This window comes from Lycorma delicatula, chromosome 11 (assembly GCF_047948215.1).
Source record: "Lycorma delicatula isolate Av1 chromosome 11, ASM4794821v1, whole genome shotgun sequence".
Taxonomy (NCBI): domain Eukaryota; kingdom Metazoa; phylum Arthropoda; class Insecta; order Hemiptera; family Fulgoridae; genus Lycorma; species Lycorma delicatula.
This window is the reverse complement of record NC_134465.1, coordinates 45,412,520-45,439,232: the sequence shown is the minus strand read 5'-3', so window position 1 is coordinate 45,439,232 and position 26,713 is coordinate 45,412,520. Positions and strand designations below refer to the sequence as shown.

Sequence of the window (26,713 nt, the reverse complement as noted above, 5' to 3'; positions counted from 1 at the left end):
TAATAAAATATATATAAATAAATAATGAATTTAATTTATATCTTTTTTTAGAATATTAGATGAATACAAAGAAAGTCCAGAAATTCTGAATATCAATTGTGTAGATCCACTGAATAGATCAGCTTTAATTGCAGCGATTGAAAATGAAAATATTGAATTAATTAGAATATTACTGGAACAAGGAATAAAAGTTAAGGTAATGAATGATATTACTATTTTCTTTTTAAATTTAAATGTCTATTAAGATCTAAATTTTAAATGTATATTTAAATGTATTATTTGCAACAGTAAATTCAATCTCGCACGATCAACTGTAGTAATCCATTCGATAAGTTTACTGTTGTTTGGGGTGTTCATGTTACAGCTTATAAATAAATACTAGATTGTGTAAAAAATCTGATAAAAAAGTTTTATTACTTTCCTGGAATCGATTGTTTATTCTTAAATAGTGAAAAAATAATATGAAAAAAGTTACCAAAAATTTATTTTTTAGAGTGGTGGTAATTTATGATGAAATTTTATCGCAAAATTATCCTTATATGTTTAAATAACAAAAAAAAACGTTTTCAGAGGTTCAAGAAAGGGTATTTTATTTTTTTGCTCCCCTACCAACAAAATCAAATTTAAGAAAAGTTTTGGATTTTTCTTTATTTACTCCGTTGTGAAACAATTAAAAAAATATCTCACTTAAAAATATAAAACCAATAACAAATTACCTAAAATCTCTTTTTTGTGTTGTCGGGGTGGGGGTGGTTTGGAGGGAGGGTAACTTATGATGAAATTTTATTATAATATTATTACTAAAAGTTTATTATTTAAACTTTTAATATTATTAAAAGCTTAAATAAACTCAAAAAGTCTTGAAAAATCAAAATATTGATTTCTTAAACTTTGATTCTACCCCACATCCAAGATTGCAAACAAAATATTTTTATTTTTTTGGTAGGGGTTGCTTGCACTACTATTATGCCTAGGAAGACATTAAACAAATTTTTGTTAAATATACTGAATAAATAAAATGGTAGCTTTTTTCGATATTTGAGGAAGGGGTAATTTGGGGACAACATATTTATAAAAATGCTCAGTACATTCAGCCCGTGCACGAATGTACTGAACTTAATATAAAGTAGGGTTATAGTTGGAAATTGTTGAGAAAATTTTCCTTCCGAAACCTTCCCCATCGACTGGAAATATTGACTCCAAAATTTTATCAACGAATTGCTGATATACAATGAGTATATATATATATATATATATATATGACGAATACATGAGTCTCTCTACAAAATTTCATCAAAATCATTTTATGCATTCAAAAGATATTATGTTTCAAATACGTCAACGCACGTACATACATGCGTACAATACCCTCCATCCTTGTTTTTATTTTTGGGGTCCCTGGGTAATGAAACGTCAAAAAATCTTTAAAAAAACCCCATACCCCATTTTTTTGACTGAATCCAACCCATACTTTCCTTGTTGTAGCATACCTCTAACTATAATGCCAGGAAAGTAAAAGAAAAAAACAATTTAAAATTCGAAATTATATTTCAATTTCTCAATGCAAATGATATTAATATTACTAATGTTTACAGAATATTATATGAAATTTATAAATTGACGGATAATTTAATCAGGAAAAAATAATAAACATAATGTCTTCATTTGTTATCTATTTACTGCAACACCTCTTCATTTGCCACTTTATCCACCCACTTGATTTTTAACATTAATCTTTTCTCCTCCTATTTTCACATTCAGTGGTCCATCTTTGTTATTTCTACTACATTTCATTACTTTTGTTTTCTTCTTGTTTATTTTCATGCGATAGTTCTTGCGTAGGACTTCATCTATGCCGTTCATTGTTTCTTCTAAATCCTTTTTACTCTAGGCTAGAATTACTATATCATCAGCAAATCGTAGCATCTTTATCTTTTCACCTTGTACTGTTACTCCGAATATAAATTGTTCTTTAACATCATTAACTGCTAGTTCCATGTAAAGATTAAAAAGTAACGGAGATAGGGAACATCCTTGTCGGACTCCTTTTCTTATTACGGCTTCTTTCTTATGTTCTTCAATTGTTACTGTTGCTGTTTGGTTCCTGTACATGTTAGCAATTGTTCTTCTATCTCTGTATTTGAACCCTATTTTTTTTAAAATGCTGAACATTTTATTCCAGTCTACGTTATCGTATGCCTTTTCTAGGTCTATAAACGCCAAGTATGTTGGTTTGTTTTTCTTTAATCTTCCTTCTACTATTAATTTGAGGCCTAAAATTGCTTCCCTTGTCCCAATACTTTTCCCGAAACCAAATTGGTCTTCTCCTAACACTTCTTCCATTTTCCTCTCAATTCTTCTGTATAGAATTCTAGTTAAGATATTTGATGCGTGACTAGTTAAACTAATTGTTCTGTATTCTTCACATTTATCTGCCCCTGCTTTCTTTGGTATCATGACTATAACACTTTTTTTGGTCTGACGGAAATTCCCCTTTTTCATAAATATTACACACCAGTTTGTATAATCTATCAATCGCTTCCTCACCTGCATTGCGCAGTAATTCTACAGGTATTCCGTCTATTCCAGGAGCCTTTCTGCCATTTAAATCTTTTAATGCTCTCTTAAATTCAGATAACGTAGACTGGAATAAAATGTTCAGCATTTTAAAAAAATTAGGTTCAAATACAGAGATAGAAGAACAATTGCTAACTGAACAGGAACCAAACAGCAACAGTAACAATTGAAGAACATAAGAAAGAAGCCGTATAAGAAAGGGAGCCCGACAAGGATGTTCCCTATCTCCGTTTCTTGTTAATCTTTACATGGACTAGCAGTTAATGATGTTAAAGAACAATTTAGATTCGGAGTAACAGTACAAGGTGAAAAGATAAAGATGCTACGATTTGCTGATGATATAGTCATTCTAGCCGAGAGTAAAAAGGATTTAGAAGAAACAATGAACGGCATAGATGAAGTCCTACGCAAGAACTATCGCATGAAAATAAACAAGAAGAAAACAAAAGTAATGAAATGTAGTAGAAATAACAAAGATGGACCACTGAATGTGAAAATAGGAGGAGAAAAGATTATGGAGGTAGAAGAATTTTGTTATTTGGGAAGTAGAATTACTAAAGATGGACGAAGCAGGAGCGATATAAAATGCCGAATAGCACAAGCTAAACGAGCCTTCAGTAAGAAATATAATTTGTTTACATCAAAAATTAACTTAAATGTCAGGAAAATATTTTTGAATGTGTATGTTTGGAGCGTCGCTTTATATGGAAGTGAAACTTGGACAATCTGAGAAGAAAAGATTAGAAGCTTTTGATATGCGGTGCTATAGGAGAATGTTAAAAATCAGATGGGTGGATAAAGTGACAAATGAAGAGGTGTTGCGGCAGATAGATGAAGAAAGAAGCATTTGGAAAAATATAGTTAAAAGAAGAGACAGACTTATAGGCCACATAGTAAGGCATCCTGGAATAGTCGCTTTGATATTGGAAGGACAGGTAGAAGGAAAAAATTGTGTAGGCAGGCCACGTTTGGAATATGTAAAATAAATTGTTAGGGATGTAATATGTAGAGGGTATACTGAAATGAAACGACTAGAACTAGATAGGGAATCTTGGAGAGCTGCATCAAACCAGTCAAATGACTGAAGACAAAAAAAAATATATATATCCGGAAAATTGGTTATTTTTTTATCTGAAAATTAATTATAATTACTGGGGAAGAATAATAATTGCAGTTCATCAGACAATGCAAACAGTTTGGGGGGGGGGGGGTCTCTGAGGCATCAAGTCGATTATCTAGATCCTCACTGTTGAATCGATAACGTTACAAAAAACTAAAAAATTTTATTAAAAAAAAAATTGCATAAATATTTTCTATGTTATTAGGGGCTGGGAGGTAAAATTCGCTACTGAACTGTATGATGTTTTCGAATATATTATCCTTAAATGTTTAACATGTAACATGAACTTAGCTAGATACGATTCAGTATGGTGCCACTATAATTCTTTTTAACATTTAACAGAGCATCACAAACGTTCTACGAGAGTAAGTAAATTATTATCCACAATGTAGTTATATTTTATTGCAATAGAAATAGGAAAAAATAGAAATAGGTTTTCCATTTTCCCCTTTTTCCCTTTTGCCGGCGCTAAATAGGTCCATTAGTTTTTTGGTCTTTAGCGGACACTTATGCTTTATATATATATATATATATATATAATAAAAAAGTCTGTTAGTATATTTATTTGTTTGTTTCGTAAATATCTCGACACCGGCCCCACCTAGCGGATATAAATTTTGCAAAAATATTTCTTTTCACGTAACTAATATTCATATTCTGAATATGAACCAAATCGGTCCATAAATATAATTTTTTCTAAATATCTCAACCCCAGCGCCATCTAGCGAGTTCATTTTTTGCAGATTCTTTCCATTAAGTAACACGTATTCTGAATATTAGACAAATCGGACCATAAATACAATTTTTCGAAATATCTGACGCCAGCGCCATCTAGCGGGTCCAAACTAATGTAGGAACCTTCCCTGGCATGCGTCCAACCATTCCCCAAAGTTTAATCGCTATCGGATGAACCGTTTAGGAAAGCATAAGAGACATACAGACAGACAAACATTCATTTTTATATTTATAGATTACAGTTAAAATATATAATGAATATTCCAAAATCTGTATTATTTACATTTTCATAATTTTTAAAAATTATAATTTTTAGTAATAAGTATTTTATTATTATTATTATTATTATTATACAAAATAATGATTTGTTGGATCATTCGAAATTAATAATTATGTAGGAGAAAAAAACTTAGAATGGAAATGAAATCTGTAAATATTAATTCTATCCCTGTAGAAATAAATAAACTGTCATTTCAAATATTATATTTTGTCATGTTTCTACTTATAATTGGATGCAATGCAGAATAATCACGCTTTCTACTATACCAGATTAATCACAGTAAATAAATAAACAATAGAGTATATTTATATTTTTCTCTTCATTTCTCGTTTTAGTTTTGTAATAAGTTTGTATTATATATTTTTTTGTATTCATATATATTTTATTTTTTATTATATTTTAATTTTAACTTGAATTTGACAATGTTATACATTTTTGTATAAAAAAAAAAGCAAAATGTTACGAACAAATAAATGTAATTAATGTATTATGTTAGAAGCCATATTCTTGCCGTTTTATATGACCTAACGTGAGTTATACCTCCCAATGATTATACAACCTCAATGAAATAACTCAAGTAATAATAATAAATAATAAAACTGACAATGACAAATCAAATAGAAAAATGAAAACTTGTTAGTATTTTTTTTTACAATTACAATTTAAATTTTGATTTTCCATGTTTCGCATAAAATTATGTACGTTAAGTAATCTATTTAGAATTTGTTCCCGTCTTTTTAAAAGTCGAAGTTTGAAAAATAATTAAAAAAGTATTATTTCCTAAATTTTGAAACAAGTAATATTTTTTCTTTAATTTATAATTTCTATTTTTTAGCTTTATTTCAAATATGGATACGCTTACAAAACGCTACCTATCAGAAAATAAACCCGAATTTTTCATCAAGACGAGAAATCGTCTTGCAAAGATGAAAATTTAATAAAAAATGAAAAAAACAAATGCAGAGAAATGACGCAAAGAGACTACTAACAAACAAGAGCTAAGGTTTTTTAGAATGCGGAAATAAACATATTTATTCTTTTTTACTGAAAAACTTGCGGTTTGCAGATGATATTGTACTTTTGATTAAGGATGTTGATGAACTGCAATCGCTTATCGTGTATCTTGCAGAAAAATGTGGAGAAGTGGGTCTGAAAATGGATTTGACCAAAATAATAGTAATGTACAACAGATGGAGAATAGTAGTTGACGACAACATCTTAGAGAATGTTGAAGAATACGTCTACCTGGGGGAACTAATAAACACCAGAGGGGAAATCAGACCTGAAATTTTCCGGAGAATCAGGATGGGCTGGAAATCATTTGGAAGACATTCACCGGTGTTCAAATCTAACGTGCCAGTGGTCTTGAAAAAGACCGTGTTTGATCAGTGTGTTTTTCCAGTACTCATCTACGGATGCGAGACCTGGACTTTAAATGAGTTCGTGAAAGGAAAGCATCAGACAAAAAGGCACGGAAAGGTCAATGCTAGGCTATACAAGGAGAGACCGGAAAATAGCGGAAGACATAAGAGCCATAACGAGAGTGCATGCCGTAATGGAAACAGTGAAAACTCTGAAATGGCGATGGGCAGGGCACATCGCGAGAAGATGTGATGGAAGGTGGACAAAGGCGGTCCTTGAGTGAAGTCCAAGAGAGCGACAAAGGCAAAGAGGCAGGCCACCAGACCGATGGGACAGAGGCATTAGAAGGGTGGCTGAAACCAACTGGCAGAGGACGGCCCAGGACAGACAAGCATGGTGAGAACTGTTGAAAGCTTACCTGTCGAACTAGACTTAAAAAGGCTACGTTTTGTAAAAGATTGAAACAACTGTATAATAATAATAATTCCTTTTTACCTTATTATTCTCAATTTTTTTTTTTAATTTCCATGCTTAAATTATTTGAATACTACAGTGTAATGGGATACGCATGACAATTTTTACACGACTGCCCAAAAAGGAGTATTATGTATTTAGGGTGTAAGTATATATGTTTGTTCCACAGTAGCAACTCAACGGCTGAACCGATTTAGAAATATAACCCCGGGTTGGAATCCTTACGTTACCAGGAGTGTCATAGGCTATATATACATTTAGGTGATATATATTATTATACAGGGTCATTCACGGGAACCGAATGTTTTTGTAGTGGGTTGTACTCGGGCGTTCGTGGTGGGAGGGGCACGTGGCTGTTGTCTGACGTTTCCTTTGTTCATAGCATTTACATTTTAGTCGTTGAGATGGAGTCGTGGACGCTAGACCAACGCCTGTACGCGTATGAAAGTTTTGTGCGAAATGACGAATCCGTAACTGCTGTTCGGCGAGATTTCCGCCGTCAGTTTAATATCCATCGTAATGCAAGTGTCCCTTCTCCGTAACACTATATTGCGATGGGTACAACCTTCGAACAAGCGATTCAGTATTGAAGAAAAAACCACCGGGTCTCCCCGACGTACTGCTAGCACTCCGAAGAACATCGAACGAGTAAGGGAAGTCATTGTCAGAAGCCCACGCCGCTCTATTCAGCAGCGCTTCAAATGAGCACAAGTACGGTAAGACGAATTCTGCATACGGACCTGCATTTCCATCCTTACAAGACAGCCGTCGTGCGGCAGTTAAACGAGCAAGATTTCACGCAGCGATTACAATTTTGTCGACAAATGCTTACCGTTTTAGAAGAAAATGAAAATTTGTTATTGTTAATGAGTGACGAAGCCCGTTTTCATCTGAATGGCTACGTAAACAAACAGAATTGCCGGTATCGGGCAGAAAGAAACCCACATCGGTTTCACGAGAGACCACTTCATAGCTCAAGGGTGACTGTATGGTGTGCAATAGGACAGGTCGGTGTTATTGGACCATATTTTTTTGAAGAAAATGACCCTGCCGTAACTGTAACAGGTGATCGTTACATTGCGATGTTGAATACGTTTTTCATCCCTGAGTTACAAAACCGGGGAATCGATTTTCAAAATGTGTTATTCCAGCAGGATGGAGCTACAGCGCACACAGCGAGGGCAACGATGGCTGTTCTCCGTAGCTTGTTTCCGGGACGGATCGTTTCCAGATTCGGCGACATTCCTTAGCCCCCTCGGTCCCCCGACTTGAGTAGTTGTGATTTTTTTCTGTGGGGGTTTCTGAAATCGCGTGTGTACAGCGATAAACCGCGTACATTGGAGGACCTAAAGATCGCAATTCGTCATCACATCACCCAGACTGATGTAGACATGCTGCAAAGAATTGAGGCCAGTTACCCTGAAAGGCTACAACAATGTATTGCCCAAAATGGACATCACTTGCCGGACATAATTTTTCGTTCATGAGTAAGTAACAAATGCTTTGATTTAACAAGTTTTTCATTGCCAATAAAACTTTTTTAAAGTAAATATTCAATTTTTTATGATTATTTTAAAAACATCCGGTTCCCGTGAATGACCCTGTATATATCAGGTTATTAGGAAATAATCTGGAAACTGATTCTAGAGATTAAAATAAGGAAAACATTGAATATAAATGTATGCCCGAAAACGCTTCGTTATTTTCGGCTAGCGAAAAAGTTCGCGCGGATTTCAGTTCTCCCGGTGAAATTTCAGTAAATTAGGGGTAAAATTGATGGTTTCTTATGTTTTTGACTTGAAAAATCGAATAAAATCAGGTCCCAGAACTGTATTTCCCGTTGTTTACATGACATCCATCGTAAAACAGAAAAGTTCGGTGGCGAGAAACATTTATTTAAGTTTGAAGTACAATAACTTTGTTAAATGACTAAAAAATGCGTATTACCAAAATGTGTAGAAAAGTTTCTTCTGAGAGAATTTATTTAATAAAGTCTATGAAAAAGAAAAAAAAAATCAACGTTAATTAATAACAAACTGAACAAAAAAAACCCGACAAAACTTAGGCCTGGGTTCAGATATAAAATTTCTATTAAAGCAGAAAGAAGGTATAAAACGTCTGTTGCGGTTCCTCTCCTACAGTGTAATGAATAATACGATTTAGTGATTTTTGTCTGATTTATGTATTTTAGTTTGTATTTGTTGTTGTTACTTGTCTATGTTTATTCTTTATTGTTCCTGTTTCTTTATTGTTTATTTTATTTTTTTTAACACTACATGATAGTGTTACTTTAGTCGCTAATGACTGTAATTGTTGATGCGACTGTAAGTAAATAAAAGCAATAAAAAAAAAAATCTTATGACTGTAAAAATTAAAAACAGCTGTTTTCAATACAATAAATTAAAAAAAATTATACAATTTTTTTTAATATGTTTAATATTTTTAAAAAATTAGTATTAAAACGTAAAAAATAATTTTGGTTTCAAGCAAGAAAATTACTTTTAAAAAAATGTTCTATTTGTACATTGCGTGAGTACAAGAGCAAGAAAGCGTGATACTCTCTCATGCACGCACACACACACACACACACGCGCGCGCACACATACACACACACACACATACACACACACACACACACACACACACATATATATATATATATATATATATATATATATATATATATACGTATATGCTTCATATAAATAAATACATGAAATGCAAGTATGTACATGTAATTACATATCCCTTCGTTCTAAATAGCGTTGGTGTAGACTTCCAAGCGAGCTTCGCTTTCTTGAGGTGCCTCTGTTGCGCGATATTCGCGCTGGCGTCGAAGTGCCAATCGAACTTTACCCTCTTCTGGTGTTTCGTTAGCTTGGAATTGCGCTTTGTATTAGTTATGAATATCCAATCTTGCCCGCTTGGCTTCTTTATATTAATTTGCTTTCTTTTTTTGGTACTTTTGATGCGCTTTCTCTAACCGTCTCTTTCGCTTAGTCACTGTCTTTCTTCATCGTTATAGTATTTTGTTTGTTTCCTTTCCTATAAGCTTGTCGAGTTTCGGTGACTTTCGACAATTCCATTTTTTATTTCCTCCATAGAACTGATATGTTTTGAAATTATTTTTCAATAAATTAAATTCTCTTAAGTTATAAAATTTCTTAGTAAAATGTTATTTTTAACTTTTTTTTAATCGTGTAAGTACATATACTGACGAGTAAGTTTTTAATTTTAATTGTTTTCATTCTTTGGCTAACAAACAAATATTTATTTGCAGTTTTATTCTCTATTACACCTTGGAAAATTAGTTTTTTATTATTATTAAGGATACCATCAGTTATTTATAACTAAATCATTAGCGTACATAAATTTTAGAAGGTAAATTTACATTAGTTACATTAAAATCCGCCTCAACAGCCACCTGATCTACTCATACTGAATCGACAGTCAAAATCAATCGGATCGATAGCTACAACTTATCGATTCAGTTCCCTTCCTCAAGATGTTCCCCTTGTATCATAGATAATAAAATATAGAAAAATATGAAATTAACAATGGAATAATGTATTGTTATCCGAAGTACGTCGCTGTAAAAAGTTTCACCGTTGCATGACGTCGGGACACGAGTTTAATTAAGTTGCAAAATTTGAGAACACAGTTTAACCATTTTAAATTAAAGAAAAGCGTGTAATAAAGAAGAAAAATTGCTTCTAATCAATAAAAATATGATAGAGAACTATAAATTCATGTCATGTGGAACTGGTGACCATCGTTTTTTTTTCATAATTGTCAATGTAACTTTGTATACGATAATTGAGGGAATTAACAGCTAACTTCAATAATTTTAAATTTAAACTTATCAATTCATTCTCATAGTCACTATTTATTATATGTTTATAATAAATAATATCAATTATTTCAAGCAGTGGTGAAAAAAATTATATATAGATCTATCATTGCCATTATTCGAATAAAAACGCAGAACTAACTACATCTGAGAGATAGGAATACTTTTTTTTTAAGAGAAACAAAAGAATTGATATGATTTCAACGAAATTTAAAAAATGATAGATGCAAAATTACATACGTGATGGTCGGTTGTTTTTAAACCATTAAAAGTTGTAGGATAAAAACATCTGTATGAATGAAAGCATTGATTTTTTTTTTCATTTTTCTACGTATAACATCTATTATTAAAACGATAAAAATGAAATGAACATTCGGTTTTTAGCCTACATAAATAAATCTCCAACTCTGTTGAAAAAGTATAGAGAATATTATTAAGTAGGTAAATACATAACTAATCAATAAAATGATAAATCTCTCTCTCTCTCTCTCTCTCTCTCTATATATATATATATACATACTTTAATCTATTCAAAAGGTGGTCGATCTTATTACGTATTCCCATTATGTAATAAATGCATTTTGTTTTCACATTAAATGAACGGAAACATCAACACATTAATAAAACATATTTAGAGTTAATTTAAATATATTTTTCTACAATTCTTCTTCTTTAATTTTAAATTATTACAAAAATAAGATGATGAGAAAAAATATTTTATTCGCGGAACCCCAACCTTAAATTCAAAAAAAAAAAGCCAAAAGCCAAGATAAACAATTATTAAAGTAAACTGGGGAAAAACCGCACAAAAATTATTTATAAAAAAAAAAAAATTAAATCTTAATGGCTATTTCGATTGTTAAACAATCATCATCAGTAGATGCCGAGAAAATAAAATAAAAATATTTAAACAATAAATTACAATAGTAATATAAAATTATTAACTAACAAACAATACTAAAGTTACATTTAAAAAAAAAAAAAAAGTTATTAACAATATTTTTTGAATATAAGTAAAAAAAGCCGATAAAAGGTTGCATAACTTTTCCGGTTTCGCCATTGATAAATTTTTATTTTGAATAAAACATACGGCATTTTAAATATTACCTACTTAATTATTCAATATTTTGTGTATAAATGCGATAAAAAAATGCTGTGTTGATCGGGTAATTGTCAGAACACTTTGTTTTATATACCTAGGTATACAGGGATATATTCAAGTATAGAAACGGCTTCACTTTCAAACTTAAGGGATACTAGAAGGTGGGACACTAGAAATGTGGACCTAAATAGTTACAAAAATTATTACTTAATGATGTGTTTGAAATTTTCGTCTGCCATTTTTGATTCGCCGTACTATATAAATGTTTTTTTCAATTAACCATACGAATCAGAAATAGTCGGCCTAAGTCTGTATAAGATTACACCTTATTTAAATGTTAGATATATTATCCGGAAGTCAACAGTATTAGGATACAGAAGGCAATGGAGTAACACTGTATTACTCTTTCCTTATTAGGAACCACGGTGATATTTTCTTTTTGTTAAATAATCCGAAGGTAAAATGACTTCCCATTCGGAACTACGGGGAAGCAGCAGAATAAGTGTCAAAGAAAATACAAAGCAATGAAAATAGGTATAAGAAATCTGAGAACATTATTGTCGTAAGGTAAGTTGAAAAAGTTGAAGAGAATTTTAAACCAAATATTGCGTATTGTTTATTAATATATGAAAATGTAGTGGCTTATTCGGCGTTAACCGGCAAAGAACCGGTTAACCGGCAAACAATCATAAGTAGAAACTTTAGTTTTTGCTTTCGCTGAAAGTAATGATGTCAGATTTAAAAAAAAAATGTATTTAAAAGTGATTAAAACTGTTAACTCAGCACATTTTCATTTCATTTCAGCATCAATTTCGAAAAATTTTCTAAAAAGGGTGTATCTCGAGAACGGGTGGATTTGAGCGGATGAAACTGCCGGCATCGATTCAAAAAGTTGGAGAGTGCTCTTTGGGACTAGCCTTCCAAAATCGCGTTAAAAATAGGCTTTAAATTAAAAACATAAAGTTTTAAATTAAAAACACGTATCATATATTCACATTTCAACCTACCTATTTAAAAAAAAAGTATGGTTCTATATGGTGAGCAAATTTAAAACACACCATTAAGTAATTTTGTTACTAAGTAGAACCGCACTTGTTTCTATCTCCTAATATTTTCAATTTTGAAACACGAAGTCCATACCTTAATATCAATCTGTATATAAAGTTTGCCGTTCACAGAATCATTAAAAACTGTTTTTTAAATAAAATAAAATATAATAATAATAAATTATTAAATAATTTTATTCCAGGATTCCTTACTTCATGCAATCAAAGAAGAATATGTGGAAGCCGTTGAAGTATTACTTGAATGGGAAGAAAAAATTCATACGCCTGGCGAACCATACGTACGTAAAAAAAATATTTTATTTTTAATTAATTAACATTAGTAACAATTTTACTTTAATTAAAAATTTTTTTGTCTTCAGTCATTTGACTGGTTTGATGCAGCTCTCCAAGATTCCCTATCTAGTGCTAGTCGTTTCACTTCAGTATACCCTCTACATCCTACATCCCTAACAATTTGTTTTACATATTCCAAACGTGGCCTGCCTACACAATTTTTCCCTTCTACCTGTCCTTACAATATTAAAGCGACTATTCCAGGATGCCTTAGTATGTGGCCTATAAGTCTGTCTCTTCTTTTAACTATATTTTTCCAAATGCTTCTTTCTTCATCGATTTGCCGTAACACCTCTTCCATTTATCACTTTATCCAACTATCTGATTTTTAACATTTTTCTATACCACCACAATTCAAAAGCTTCTAATATTTTATTTTCTCAGGTACTCCGATCATCCAAGTTTCACTTCCATATAAAGAGCTACGCTCCAAACATATACTTGGATACCAAACAAATTAATTTTGGATGTAAACAAATTATTTTTATGACTGAAAGTTTGTTTCGTCTGTGCTATTCGGCATTTTATATCGCTCTTGCTTCATCCATCTTTAGTAATTATATTTCCCAAATAATAAAATTCTTCACCTCCAAAAACCTTTTGCTTTTTATTTTTCCATTCAGTGGTTCATCTTTATTATTTCTATTACATTTCATTACTTTCGTTTTCTCCTTGTTTATTTTGATGCGGTAGTTCTTGCGAAGGACTTCATCCATGCCGTTCATTGTTACTTCTAAATCTTTTTACTCTCAGTTGGAATTACTATATCATCAGCAAATCGTAGCATCTTTATCTTTTCATCTTTCACTGTTACTCCGAATCAAAATTGTTCTTTAACATCATTAATTTCTAGTTCTATGCATTAAATTTCTTTAAAAAACCACAAAAACTTTACATTTTTAATTTTAAATAAATTAGCATACTTGATTTTTTTATTTGTTTCATAAAATAACAAAGTTACCGACGTTTTTGTTCTATCAATGTTTGCATAACAGGATGTTCGAACTAACATAAAACAAAACTTAATTTGTAAAAATATGTTGTTTTTTATAATAAAAAAAAACAAGAGATGTATTAAAGTTAAAGTTTCATTAATCAGCTGACATTTTTAAAAAGATTATTTTGAGCTGCTGTTATTGTTTAAATCTGCATTGTTAAAAGCACTCAGTTTGCTGGTTTTAATATTATTTAAAACGGTTTGATATTCTTATTATGAAAAGCCGGATATGATTTTTACACACGGACGAGCCGATGGTAGTGGCCAGGAAACAGTGTGGTTGTATTTGGAAGCATTTACTAACCACAACAACCAAATGATCACATATTTGCTTCAATTTTTCGAAACATTTCTGGGACTGGAACTCTGCACATAAAACAGAGGATCGACCCAAACCGAGGCAAACAAGAACAGTTGCTCTAGAGGAAAACATTTTAAACTGCATCGAAGAAGATCCATACGTAAGTACTCTACAGCTACGAAATATGCTACAAGTAGGACATTCAACAGTGTAGAGAGTACTGCACGAGCAATTGTTGTATCCATAACGCATATTACGAGTTCAATCACTTAATCCTGTAGATTATCCAGATGAGTGAAATTTTGTCTGTGATATCGACAGCAGAATGCCGATCTCGTTCGCTGCTTCAATGTTGTATACTGATGAAGCTAACTTTATGAAAGATGGCGTTACAATCATTCATAACAATTATGTGTGGGCAGATAAAAATCCCGACGCCATATTGGGAGGAAATCATCCGGAACGCTTCAAAGTGAATGTGTGTATTTGAATCTATTGAACATTTCTATCAAATTGTATTATTACAAGGAATGCATTAAATAAAACTATACCAAATTCTATAAAGAAAAGAATGAAATAAACAGTAAGTATCTTACATTTTCCTACATTTTAGTGTTTATTAGTACGCATATGATTTATTTTTAAAACTTGTAGTAATAAAACTAGTATATATATATATATATATATATATATATATATTTAGCATTGATTCTCAAACTATTTCGCCCACCGCCCACATTGAAAATCAAAAATTATCTAGCGCCCCAAAAAATTTTAAACTTACCATCTGTTAAAAATAATAACTGCAATTGCTGTTTTTAAGATGCGCTCATAAAAAAACAATTGAAATTATTGTTTTCAAATGTGACATATCCAATTTCTGAGTTGAAACTTACATTTTACTTTACATTTTAGTTTGAAATCTCAGGAAAACATTATTTTTGCCCTTTTTTTAATCACCTATCGCCTTACTAGACTGCCTGAACGCCTCCAATTATCTACGGGCCTTCTACCGCGTCACCGAAGGCCTCCAGCACCCACAACGGAGCATTATCGCCCATTTTGAGAACGAATAATATATAGCAATGCTAAAAATGGAAACGTTATTCCATTTTTTGTATTCTTATTTAATTGTACGCATGCGCGAACTGTATTTTTATTTTTATTTTTTTTATTGCCGGCCTCCGTGGCGTCAGCGGTAGCGTCTCAACCGGTGGGACTTTCATCAGGAGGTCCCGGGTTCGAATCCCGATCAGACATGGCATTTTCACACGCTACAAAAATTTTCATTCAACTCATCCTCTGAAACAATACCTAACGGTCCTGGAGGTAAAAAAAACAGTTTTTTTTAAATATTATTCATCATCGTGATATAAATCTATTTTTAAATAATGTAAAAAAAAAAAAGAAGAAGAAAGAAAACGGAAAAGGATATATAATAGAATGTAAATAAAGAAAAGAAGAAGCTTAAGACAATAATATTATAGTGTAAAAGTATAGACGCGATTGATTTATTTTTTCCTGGTTGAAAAGTAAATTTAATTTCCTACTTTATTTTCCTTTGTCGAAGAATTTCGCTTCGCTTAAAATTCATAGCGTTCAATATCTTTAAAAAATGTAATAATAATAAAAATAAAGAAAGTAAATTATTCTTTATATAAGAATATTCCGGTGGAAGTCCTAACAGAATAAATAATACTAATAGAATTCTTTCAGGAAGAAGAGTTTTCTGTATACGTTTAAATAATTATATTATACAGTTTAAATTTGCAATCTGTTTTGAATTTAAATAAACGTAGAATACAAAAATGTTAAATGTTGTTAAAATATTTCTTTTGTTAATACAAATCCAATATTACAATTATATAATTTATTAATCCAAACAAAATATTACTAGAAGATTTGTTTATTACTTGACTGTAGTAAAATTATTATTTATTAGATGACAATAAAACTAACACCACTTTTCAATGTAATCGCAAGCTATACAATAGGCAATTATCTCATTTTTCTATGCCCTTTCTTATTCCAGTAGTAATAAAAGATGACAACACAGTTGTAGGACTTTCCCGTCACGAAAAACCGAGTTCCAGGAAAGTACTACAACTGTGGATTGTTTCGTTTTATTTTCAATTTTCATTTTATTTAAATATATTTTTTCGTTTATTTAATTCAATGATTTTAACTAAAGCGCGCGCGCATATCGTAATTAATTCGCGCGTTTGTGGCGGTACTAGCGGCGACGGTTGGCGCTAACTGAACTAAAATGTAATTTCACAACTTACATAGAACTAATTTCGTTTGTTCGGTTGACAGATAGGTGTAGCTGCGAGGCTTAACGCACTAGGTATCAAGTCGACTGGGGGAACGAATTCGAGACGCAGCCACACCGAGTTACTTTTTTACTACTTTTACTTTTTACTTTTTTACTACTGCCTGAACCTTTGAGTTAGTCCTCGCGCGATCAACCCGTATCTAAATTCCATACAATATTAAGACAGCCGTTGCTTTGTATAACTTAGCATGTTATCTGTTCTTCCTTTATTGTGAAGGAATCTTCTTATTGTCCTACATAAACATTGAAACCTATAAATTTTATGTTCTGCATCTGTATCTGATGTAAAGCTGATATCGCGTTCTAAATATTTAAAATGTGAAAACCGGTTTGTTTTTCAAATTATTTTTGATCTCATCGGATCCTTACCCCAGAAAGCTTAGTTCTATTATATATATATATAATGTTGATGAGATCCATTAGCATAATAAAATAATAAATCGACAATAAATTTTTCATAGCCTCTCTACTCCTACCTCAGCACCTGTTAAACCGAGCAACTCAGTCGAAGATCATGTAACCACTCATGGTGGGACACCGGGTAAGTGAGAAAATATATTGCTGCAGCTACATCAGGGTAAAACTTACGCAGCAGTAAGCTCAATAACTAAAAAAGCACACCAACTTATTTATCAAGTTAAGGCTGTTCCGAAATATATGAATAAATATCTCATCAAATCTGAAGGGTTAATAAACCTCAAAGAGGCAACCCTTCGATCCGACTACTCTAGCCGTACCATAAATAACTCATACGGGGTGAATTAGAAGAAATTCAGAGCAACCCGACACAAGAAATGAAATAAGAAAAAAGAAAGCTATTACAGTATTTCTATGGTAAAAAAAAAATTAAAAGAATATTGAAAAATATGGCTTTATTAGGAGGAGAAAGAATTTATTTTAAAAATAATTAAGTAATGATATGATGATAAAAAGGACAGCGTGAATTTAAATATAAAAATATGAGAACACAATATAGCAAAAGTGGGAGAATTCTATTATAAAAAGTGGATAAAATAATGCAAACATCAGTTAAAGTGCGAATCGAGGAGGACTAACAAAAAATTAATTAATAAAAACGAAATTACTATAATAATAAAGAATTAAAAATAAGAAAGTATTTCTTAAAAATATTTGTATGGACTATAACGGTTTGTGGTAAGACATTAAAAATATAAAAAAAATAAGAATAGAAGCCTTTAAAATGTTAATTTTATAGAAAAATATTGAAAAGTAGACGGGTTAATAAAATTAAAAAATGAAGACATCTTAGGAAAAACAGTTAAGAGAAAGATTTAAATCAGAATCGTTTAAAGAAACGAAAAAAACTAGATCGTTGTACTTGTTTGTATATTAGCAATCGGGAGACATACTTAATTTTGATAATTAATAGAAAATTTTTAAAATTAAAATTTAGAAAAATAAATATTTTCAATATTTACACAACTGCGAAAGACAATTTAGGATATAGGATTATAATAATTTATGTTGAGGTTAAAAGATTAGCACCGAACAGAAAGATATTTAGAGTAGCATCAAACCAGTAAAAAAACTCATGACTCTTAATGAAACTGAAAATGTAATAATAGAAAAAAAAATGGATTCTATTACTCTAAATCATTCGGTATCATCGTAAATAAGCCGGACGTACAGATACAAAGAATAATAAATACAACAGAATTAATTTTAATAAATTTATTCATTATGTAACTTACTAGAAACATTGTTATAACAAATGTGATCAAATAAGCAGAGAAAGAGTCTGCGTAATTTAACTTTGTTTTAATAATAAAAATAGACTTAAATGTATAATTTTTACTGCACAAAAAAACCCCATTATTATTACATTTTAAGTAGAGTTACGCATTTTTTTATGATTATATTTTGTATACGAAATGTATTAAAAATATAAGGAATATTCAATTTAATTCTTGTTATTGATTTACTAAAAATAAATTCTATATGTTTCTTTGTAGGACTTTAGGTTACAGAAGGATTATAAGGTAAGTAGTAAGAGATCAAAGTGGATGGATCTCTTGGTAACGTCATCAAAAAGGGATTCATCAGTTTATCTTGAAGGTCAACGGTCGGTCCTAAAATTAGCGATTTACAAAGTTTCGTCTAGAGTAATGGTTTATTAAGCTTATTAGTAAAACATTATTATTTAAATTATCTGAAACATAAGAATTTATAATAACAAAAAGATTAGAAAAATATTTATTTACTTAAAATTTCAATAATTTATCCAATAAAAAAAGCTGATAAAAGTTATAGACTTCCCCGACACGCGGCATACCCACGCATACATATACAACTTAATTTAGCACATCAGTGCTACACTAGCTCTCCTTGTGGTGAGATAGACGCAGTATATCCCCTTAGCCAATAGTTTAGAACATTTTTTGGAGCAAGGGGTGCGATTTTAGAAAAAAACTTTTTTTGTAAATATTACTACAATTTTTTTAATTGTTAACAAATGTGCCTAAGAAAATTGATCTTCTCTATACTTAACTGCAGAAAAGATAAAGTTTCCGCCAGAGTAAATCATGAATTGAACCAAAACTAATTCTCCTACATAAGATAAAACTGTTTCTTTTTTGTCCCCTTACTTTAACTAAACAGATTAATATAAAAGGGATGGTGCCACAAAACGGGCAAGACCCTTCTGGACACCTAATCTTTCATCTTTTACAAAACTCACTTCCGATTATAAATCATAATGCTTAAGTATAATTAAGTTAAGTAATATATATTAAATTGTATTATAAAAACAATGTTAATATTGGTTCTAAACTATGAATAGATAACCTTAGAGTACAATTATAATTAGTATTAGGATTATTCCATTAATTATTAATTTTGTAAAAGTGAAAGAAATAAAAGAATTTGAATTTGAAAAATAAGACCTTAATTAGGTGAAATCTCAAGATACTAAGGGTAGGAACCTTGCTCTAGAGTCTCACCCCCTTCAACTTTTAAGTTGAAAATTTAATGGTATCAATGCCCCGTATATACAAGTAATCTGACCAAGTTTGGTCAAAATTGGTCCGGTAGTTCTGGAGATATAAGGTGATTTAGAGACCAACACCGATCACACACACATACGTACAGAAAATTTCCATCCGGTTTTTAGTATTTTGGGTACTTTAGATCTCAAAACGTCAAGATCCGGTGAAAACCGCATATGCCCAAATTGGAAAGATTATAATACTTTACTTTCTAGAGGTATAGCTCTACTAGAGCGCTATCTAGACTGGAAAATTGAAATTTTTATTTTATGTAAAAAAATTATTTTTCAAGGCATTCGTCGATGAAAAAAAAAATTTCATTAAATTTTTTTATTTTTAGACTGAATCGAACGGTATTTTTAATTTTGATCAAACTATTTTTAACCTGAACAATAATAAAAATTGTAAAGTGTCCTATATAAAATCAGCCTTCTATAAAATTTGAATCGACTACTCTACTATCTCCTACATTTTACTGTAATAGTATCGTCCAATATCTGACTACCGTGTCAATACAGTAGACAAATATCAGTAACCGCAACAAAGTAATCAGAATACCCAGTGCATTATTGTGAGAATTTGGTGATTTCAAAAAATGAAAGTGTTTGTATTATCGAGTCATACTACAGTACGCGATCAATAACTGCTGTGCAAGCATCTTTTTGACGAAGTTCTGGGATAGATTATTCCCTAAATAAGCCATCAGAATTGAGATCAGTGACTAAATTCAGAAAGACAGGTTCTATTAATGACAACGAACACAAAAGATCGACAACAGTATTGATTGCAAACATGGTCGCTGAAATTACGACCGATTAATTACCTCATTTGTAAATAGTTAAAATTTTTTTTTTTTTGTCTTCAGTCCTTTGACTGGTTTGATGCAGCTCTCCAAGATTCCCTATCTAGTGCTAGTCGTTTCATTTCAGTATACCCTCTACATCCTACATCCCTAACAATTTGTTTTACATATTCCAAACGTGGCTGCCTACACAATTTTTCCCTTCTACCTCTCCTTCCAATATTAAAGCGACTATTCCAGGATGCCTTAGTATGTTGCCTATAAGTCTGTCTCTTCTTTTAACTGTATTTTTCCAAATGCTTCTTTCTTCATCTATTTGCCGCAATACCTCTTCATTTGTCACTTTATCCACCCATCTGATTTTTAACATTCTCCTATAGCACCGCATTTCAAAAGCTTCTAATCATTTCTTCTCAGATACTCCGATCGTCCAAGTTTCACTTCCATATAAAGCGACACTCCAAACATACACTTTCAAAAATCTTTTCCTGACATTTAAATTAATTTTTGATGTAAACAAATTATATTTCTTACTGAAGGCTCGTTTAGCTTGTGCTATTCGGCATTTTATATCGCTCCTGCTTCGTCCATCTTTAGTAATTCTACTTCCCAAATAACAAAATTCTTCTACCTCCATAATCTTTTCTATTTTCACATTCAGTGGTCCATCTTTGTTATTTCTACCACATTTCATTACTTTTGTTTTGTTCTTGTTTATTTTCATGCGATAGTTCTTGGGTAGGACTTCATCTATGCCGTTCATTGTTCCTTCTAAATCCTTTTTACTCTCGGCTAGAATTACTATATCATCAGCAAATCGTAGCATCTTTATCTTTTCACCTTGTACTGTTACTCCGAATCTAAATTGTTCTTTAACATCATTAACTGCTAGTTCCATGTAAAGAAATTTAATATAAAAAAAAAAAGTTATATGTTATATATTTATATAAATTATATTTATATAATATTAATTTTAATTTAATTGTTTTATTACCAGAGTTGGGAAGCGGTTGATAGATCAACATCGAATTTTACTCCGGATATAACACCATTAATATTAGCTGCGCATATGAACAACTATGAGATTTTGAAAATATTATTAGACAGAGGAGCAACTTTACCGATGCCGCATGACGTCAGGTAATTTATTAATTCTTTTTTCAGTTTTGTTTAATTTTAAAATTTTATTTTTAAATCAGGTAGTTTGAAAAAAAAACAGCCTATTTGTTGCCATAAAAAAGTAGTTAAAAAAGCAATCAAGAATAAATAATAAAAATAAAAGTTTTGCATAACTTTCCCTGGTTTGCCCTTGACAGATTTATTTTAAATATTCTACAGGATTTTTAAATATTAATGATTTTTAATTATGCAATATTTATAGTAATCGTACAATTCCGAAAAAAAGATAACAATTTTCAATAAAAGCAAATTGGTCCCGTGTTTACTTCGTCTACACATATGATGTTTTATCATCCAAATTACGCTGTATTTAGAGTAGAATTGATAAAAAAAATGAACATCTCAACCCCGAAGGGGAAGATACCCGCCTTGTGACTCTTCCGGTTGCCGCATCACCCTCCCCCCATTCAAAGCCCTGATGGGCTTTAACGGGAAAAACAAATGAACAATATTAATAAATAAAATTAAAAAAATTGATTCTTATTTAATTCCGTTGATCGATGCTACCTCAAACACCATTCGTATAACAGCTGGTATTTGGAAAAAAATATAAATTTTAGAAATGCAAGAATGATTAAAATTCTTAATTCGGGGTTCACGGAACCCCCTTTTAAAAAAAAAAGTTCCCGTTTTATCTACAACAGTAAAGATATAGCAAAATTTTCAAACTCAAAATTAAAGTTTAAAAGAAACTGATATTTTAATTACGGGATCAAATCAGCCCTCTTTGTTTCTTGAACCTTAAATATTTATTTATTTAAACGATTATTTACAGCAGTAAATAAATCTCTCCGATTGCTGATCGAGCTATGTTATTCAAAAAGGTTAAAAAATAATAAAAGTTTACTAAAAAACAAACAAATACAGTTATCTTGATGTCCCTTCATCAGATGGGGTGTCGAAATTCAGGTCAAGCCTGGAAGATGTATATATATATATATATATATATATATATATATATATATATATATATATATATATATAGAGATAACCAAACTTTTTGGCAAATTTCAACGATTTTGTCAACGGATTTTCGTGACACAAACAAGAAATTGTTAAAAATAATGTTGAATGAAATTCCCCCGCACCCTTTTTCAATAATTCCGATCGACTTTGGAATTTTAAAAAAACTCAATAAGAACTTTTGGTTTACCCAAGCTTAATTTTCTATAACTCCCCATACAAAATGTCAAAAATTAAAAATAGCGAAATCGTCCCCTTTTTTATTTTATCAAACATTTAATGTCCTCAATGTCACATATATAGAAATCTTTGATCTATTTTCGAAGAATTCATGTTGATCCAATCCGGAGATATTAATCAAAATTCAGGTCAACACATAAATCTTCAGGAAATTTCTAAACTTTTTTTGTTTTTTACTAAAACCCCGGGATTTTTGGGATTTACTAAAACCCCGATACCCAAAATTTTGGCCGATCGTTATAATTACCCGTTCATAGCTCTATTCTAGCAACAGAAAAATGTTGTAGAGTAACGTATTGTAACAGGACCAGTATAATTAACCAAGGTATCGTATTTATTCCAATTAAGAAGAAAGAGAGAGAAAATAATCAAAAAGAATCCAGTAGAAACTAAAAGGGATATTTAGAGTAACGGTGTTCTTTGTATTATAGACAATGACACCTTCAAAAGCTTTTGTTCGACCAGAAGGGTTACCGGTACAATTAAAGGGATGAGGCGGGTACTGGTTCTATAGGCCAAGAAATTCAAGTACTGCCAGGATCACCGGGAACAGTTAGTTAAGCGAGTAGTTCTGCAAGGCCGTGTTCTACGCGATTGTGTGACGTCGATATCAGCAAGCATGTGGTAACAACGCGTGAAGAGTCCGTCACGAGTATTCCAAAAGAATACGAGTATTTGCGAGTTAGCTTCACTCACGAATGGGTGAATGTAGGAAAATGTTCGGTGAGTTATTACTAATCACTAATGAAAGTGACAGTATTCTGTTCATTCATAAAGCGTAGGGTAGTTCAATTGTATTAATATTTTACAATCCACCGGCTTGATCTTGTGGTGAACGCGTCTTCCCAAATCAGCTGATTTGGAAGTTGAGAGTTCCAGCTTTAAATCCTAGTAAAGTCAGTTACACTGATTTTAAATACTAGATTGTGGATACCGGTATTCTTTGGTGGTTGGGTTTCAATTAACCACACATCTCAGGAATGGTCGAACTGAGACTATACAAGACTATACTTAATTTACACTCATAAATATCATCCTCTGAAGTATTATCTGAACGGTAATTACCGGAGGCTAAACAGGAAAAAGGAAAAAAAGTAATATTTTGCAGAAAATTCAATTGTACGAACTTAGACTGTACTGTTGTTATCTCGTTACTGCAATATCAAATTCTGGCGGTCATTAGAATGTTTGTAGTAACGTAGATGTACTCTGGTTTCTATAACCTAACTGCCTTTAAACAAATATTTTGCTTTTTATTTAAATTACTATTTTCGTTGTTATACATTCGTATTTTCATTATTATTATTACTGTTATTATCAGACCAGGATATTGAGAGAGAGAAAACAAACTAAATAGTTCTTATAAACTCAATTTATCATACTAAAAACGTAAAAATAAAATATATAATTATCCACCGGGTTGGTCTAGTGGTAACCTCATCGTCGTAAATCAGCTGATTTCGAAATCGAAGTATTCAGGTTCAAATCCTAATTAAGGTAGTTGTTTTTATTCAGATTTGAATACTAAATCATGGATACGGTTTTTTTGGTGGTTGTGTTTCTTTTAACCATATCTCAGGGGTAATCATGAACATGAGTTTGTTCAAGATTACAAATCTACTGGTACAGTTACATTACATTAATAAGTCACTAATGACTTTAATTGTTGATGCGACTATAAATAAAAGTACTAAAAAAAATAATTACAATAATAATAGGCTAATCAGTTTGGATATTCAAAATTTTTTTTTAAAGAATTGTAGAAATATACTAAGAAAACGTATGGAAAAACCCTTATACTCCAAGACCTTTACTTAACTCAGTAGTAGTCTCTTTACACAAAAAAAATATTCATAGAAATATTATATGAAGTATTATTATTTAGTATTATTATTATAGTATTTCATAATAATATTATATTGTTAAGTAAAAAAACTGGCGATCGCGAAGTACATAATAAATTTACCAATATGGATTTCAATTAATTTTTTACTTTCATTCTGATATAAAATGATTACTTTTTTTTTTTTTGTCTTCAGTCATTTGACTGGTTTGATGCAGCTCTCCAAGATTCCCTATCTAGTGCTAGTCGTTTCATTTCAGTATACCCTCTACATCCTACATCCCCAACCATTTTGTTTTACATACTCCAAACGTGGCCTGCCTACACAATTTTTCCCTTCTACCTGTCCTTCCAATATTAAAGCGACTATTCCAGGATGCCTTAGTATGTGGCCTATAAGTCTGTCTCTTCTTTTAACTATATTTTTCCAAATGCTTCTTTCTTCATCTATTTGCCGCAATACCTCTTCATTTGTCACTTTATCCACCCATCTGATTTTTAACATTCTCCTATAGCACCACATTTCAAAAGCTGCTAATCTTTTCTTCTCAGATACTCCGATCGTCCAAGTTTCACTTCCATATAAAGCGACACTCCAAACATACACTTTCAAAAATCTTTTCCTGACATTTAAATTAATTTTTGATGTAAACAAATTATATTTCTTACTGAAGGCTCGTTTAGCTTGTGCTATTCGGCATTTTATATCGCTCCTGCTTCGTCCATCTTTAGTAATTTTACTTCCCAAATAACAAAATTCTTCTACCTCCATAATCTTTTCTCCTCCTATTTTCACATTCAGCGGTCCATCTTTGTTATTTCTACTACATTTCATTACTTTTGTTTTGTTCTTGTTTATTTTCATGCGATAGTTCTTGCGTAGGACTTCATCTATGCCGTTCATTGTTTCTTCTAAATCCTTTTTACTCTCGGCTAGAATTACTATATCATCAGAAAATCGTAGCATCTTTATCTTTTCACCTTGTACTGTTACTCCGAATCTAAATTGTTCTTTAACATCAATAACTGCTAGTTCCATGTAAAGATTAAAAAGTAACGGAGATAGGGAACATCCTTGTCGGACTCCCTTTCTTATTAGGGCTTCTTTCTTATGTTCTTCAATTGTTATTGTTGCTGTTTGGTTCCTGTACATGTTAGCAATTGTTCTTCTATCTCTTTAATCCACTCTTCTTTCGCCAGTTTGCACTTCCTATTTATAGCATTTCTTAATTGCCGATAGTTCCTTTTACTTTCTTCATCATTAGCATTCTTATATTTTCTACGTTCATCCATCAGCTGCAATATATCGTCTGAAACCCAAGGTTTTCTACCAGTTCTCTTTATTCCGCCTAAGTTTGCTTCTGCTGATTTAAGAATTTCCTTTTTAACATTCACCCATTCTTCTTCTACATTTTCTACCTTATCTTTTTTACTCAGACCTCTTGCGATGTCCTCCTCAAAAATCTTCTTTACCTCCTCTTCCTTAAGCTTCTCTAAATTCCACCGATTCATCTGACAACTTTTCTTCAGGTTTTTAAACCCCAATCTACATTTCATTATCACCAAATTATGGTCGCTATCAATGTCTGCTCCAGGGTAAGTTTTGCAGTCAACGAGTTGATTTCTAAATCTTTGCTTAACCATGATATAATCTATCTGATACCTTCCAGTATCGCCTGGCTTTTTCCAAGTGTATATTCTTCTATTATGATTTTTAAATTGAGTGTTGGCAATTACTAAATTATACTTCGTGCAAAACTCTATAAGTCGGTCCCCTCTTTCATTCCTTCTGCCCAGCCCGTATTCACCCACTATATTTCCTTCCTTGCCTTTTCCAATGCTTGCATTCCAATCTCCAACTATTATTAAATTTTCATCTCCTTTTAGGTGTTTAATTGCTTCATCAATCTCTTCGTATACACACTCTACCTCATCATCATCATGGGCGCTTGTAGGCATATAAACGTTAACAATCGTTGTCGGTTTAGGTTTTGATTTTATCCTTATTACAATGATTCTATCGCTATGCGTTTTGAAATACTCCACTCTCCTCCCTATCTTCTTGTTCATCACGAAACCTACTCCTGCCTGCCCATTATTTGACGCTGAGTTAATTACTCTAAAATCACCTGACCAAAAGTCGCCTTC

At 31.4% G+C, this 26,713-nt stretch overlaps 1 protein-coding gene across 2 annotated transcripts in view; it reads left to right on the top strand.

Moving 5' to 3' along the window:
* The window catches only part of trp (transient receptor potential), a 176,601-nt gene that overhangs the window by 42,987 nt on the left and 106,901 nt on the right, over positions 1 to 26,713 (top strand). For both annotated transcript variants that reach the window (XM_075378421.1, XM_075378420.1), the window contains exons 3-5: positions 52 to 196; positions 12,750 to 12,845; positions 21,338 to 21,480. In XM_075378421.1, the coding sequence (XP_075234536.1) occupies positions 52 to 196; positions 12,750 to 12,845; positions 21,338 to 21,480 (384 nt within the window). The remainder of the gene's footprint in view (positions 1 to 51; positions 197 to 12,749; positions 12,846 to 21,337; positions 21,481 to 26,713) is intronic.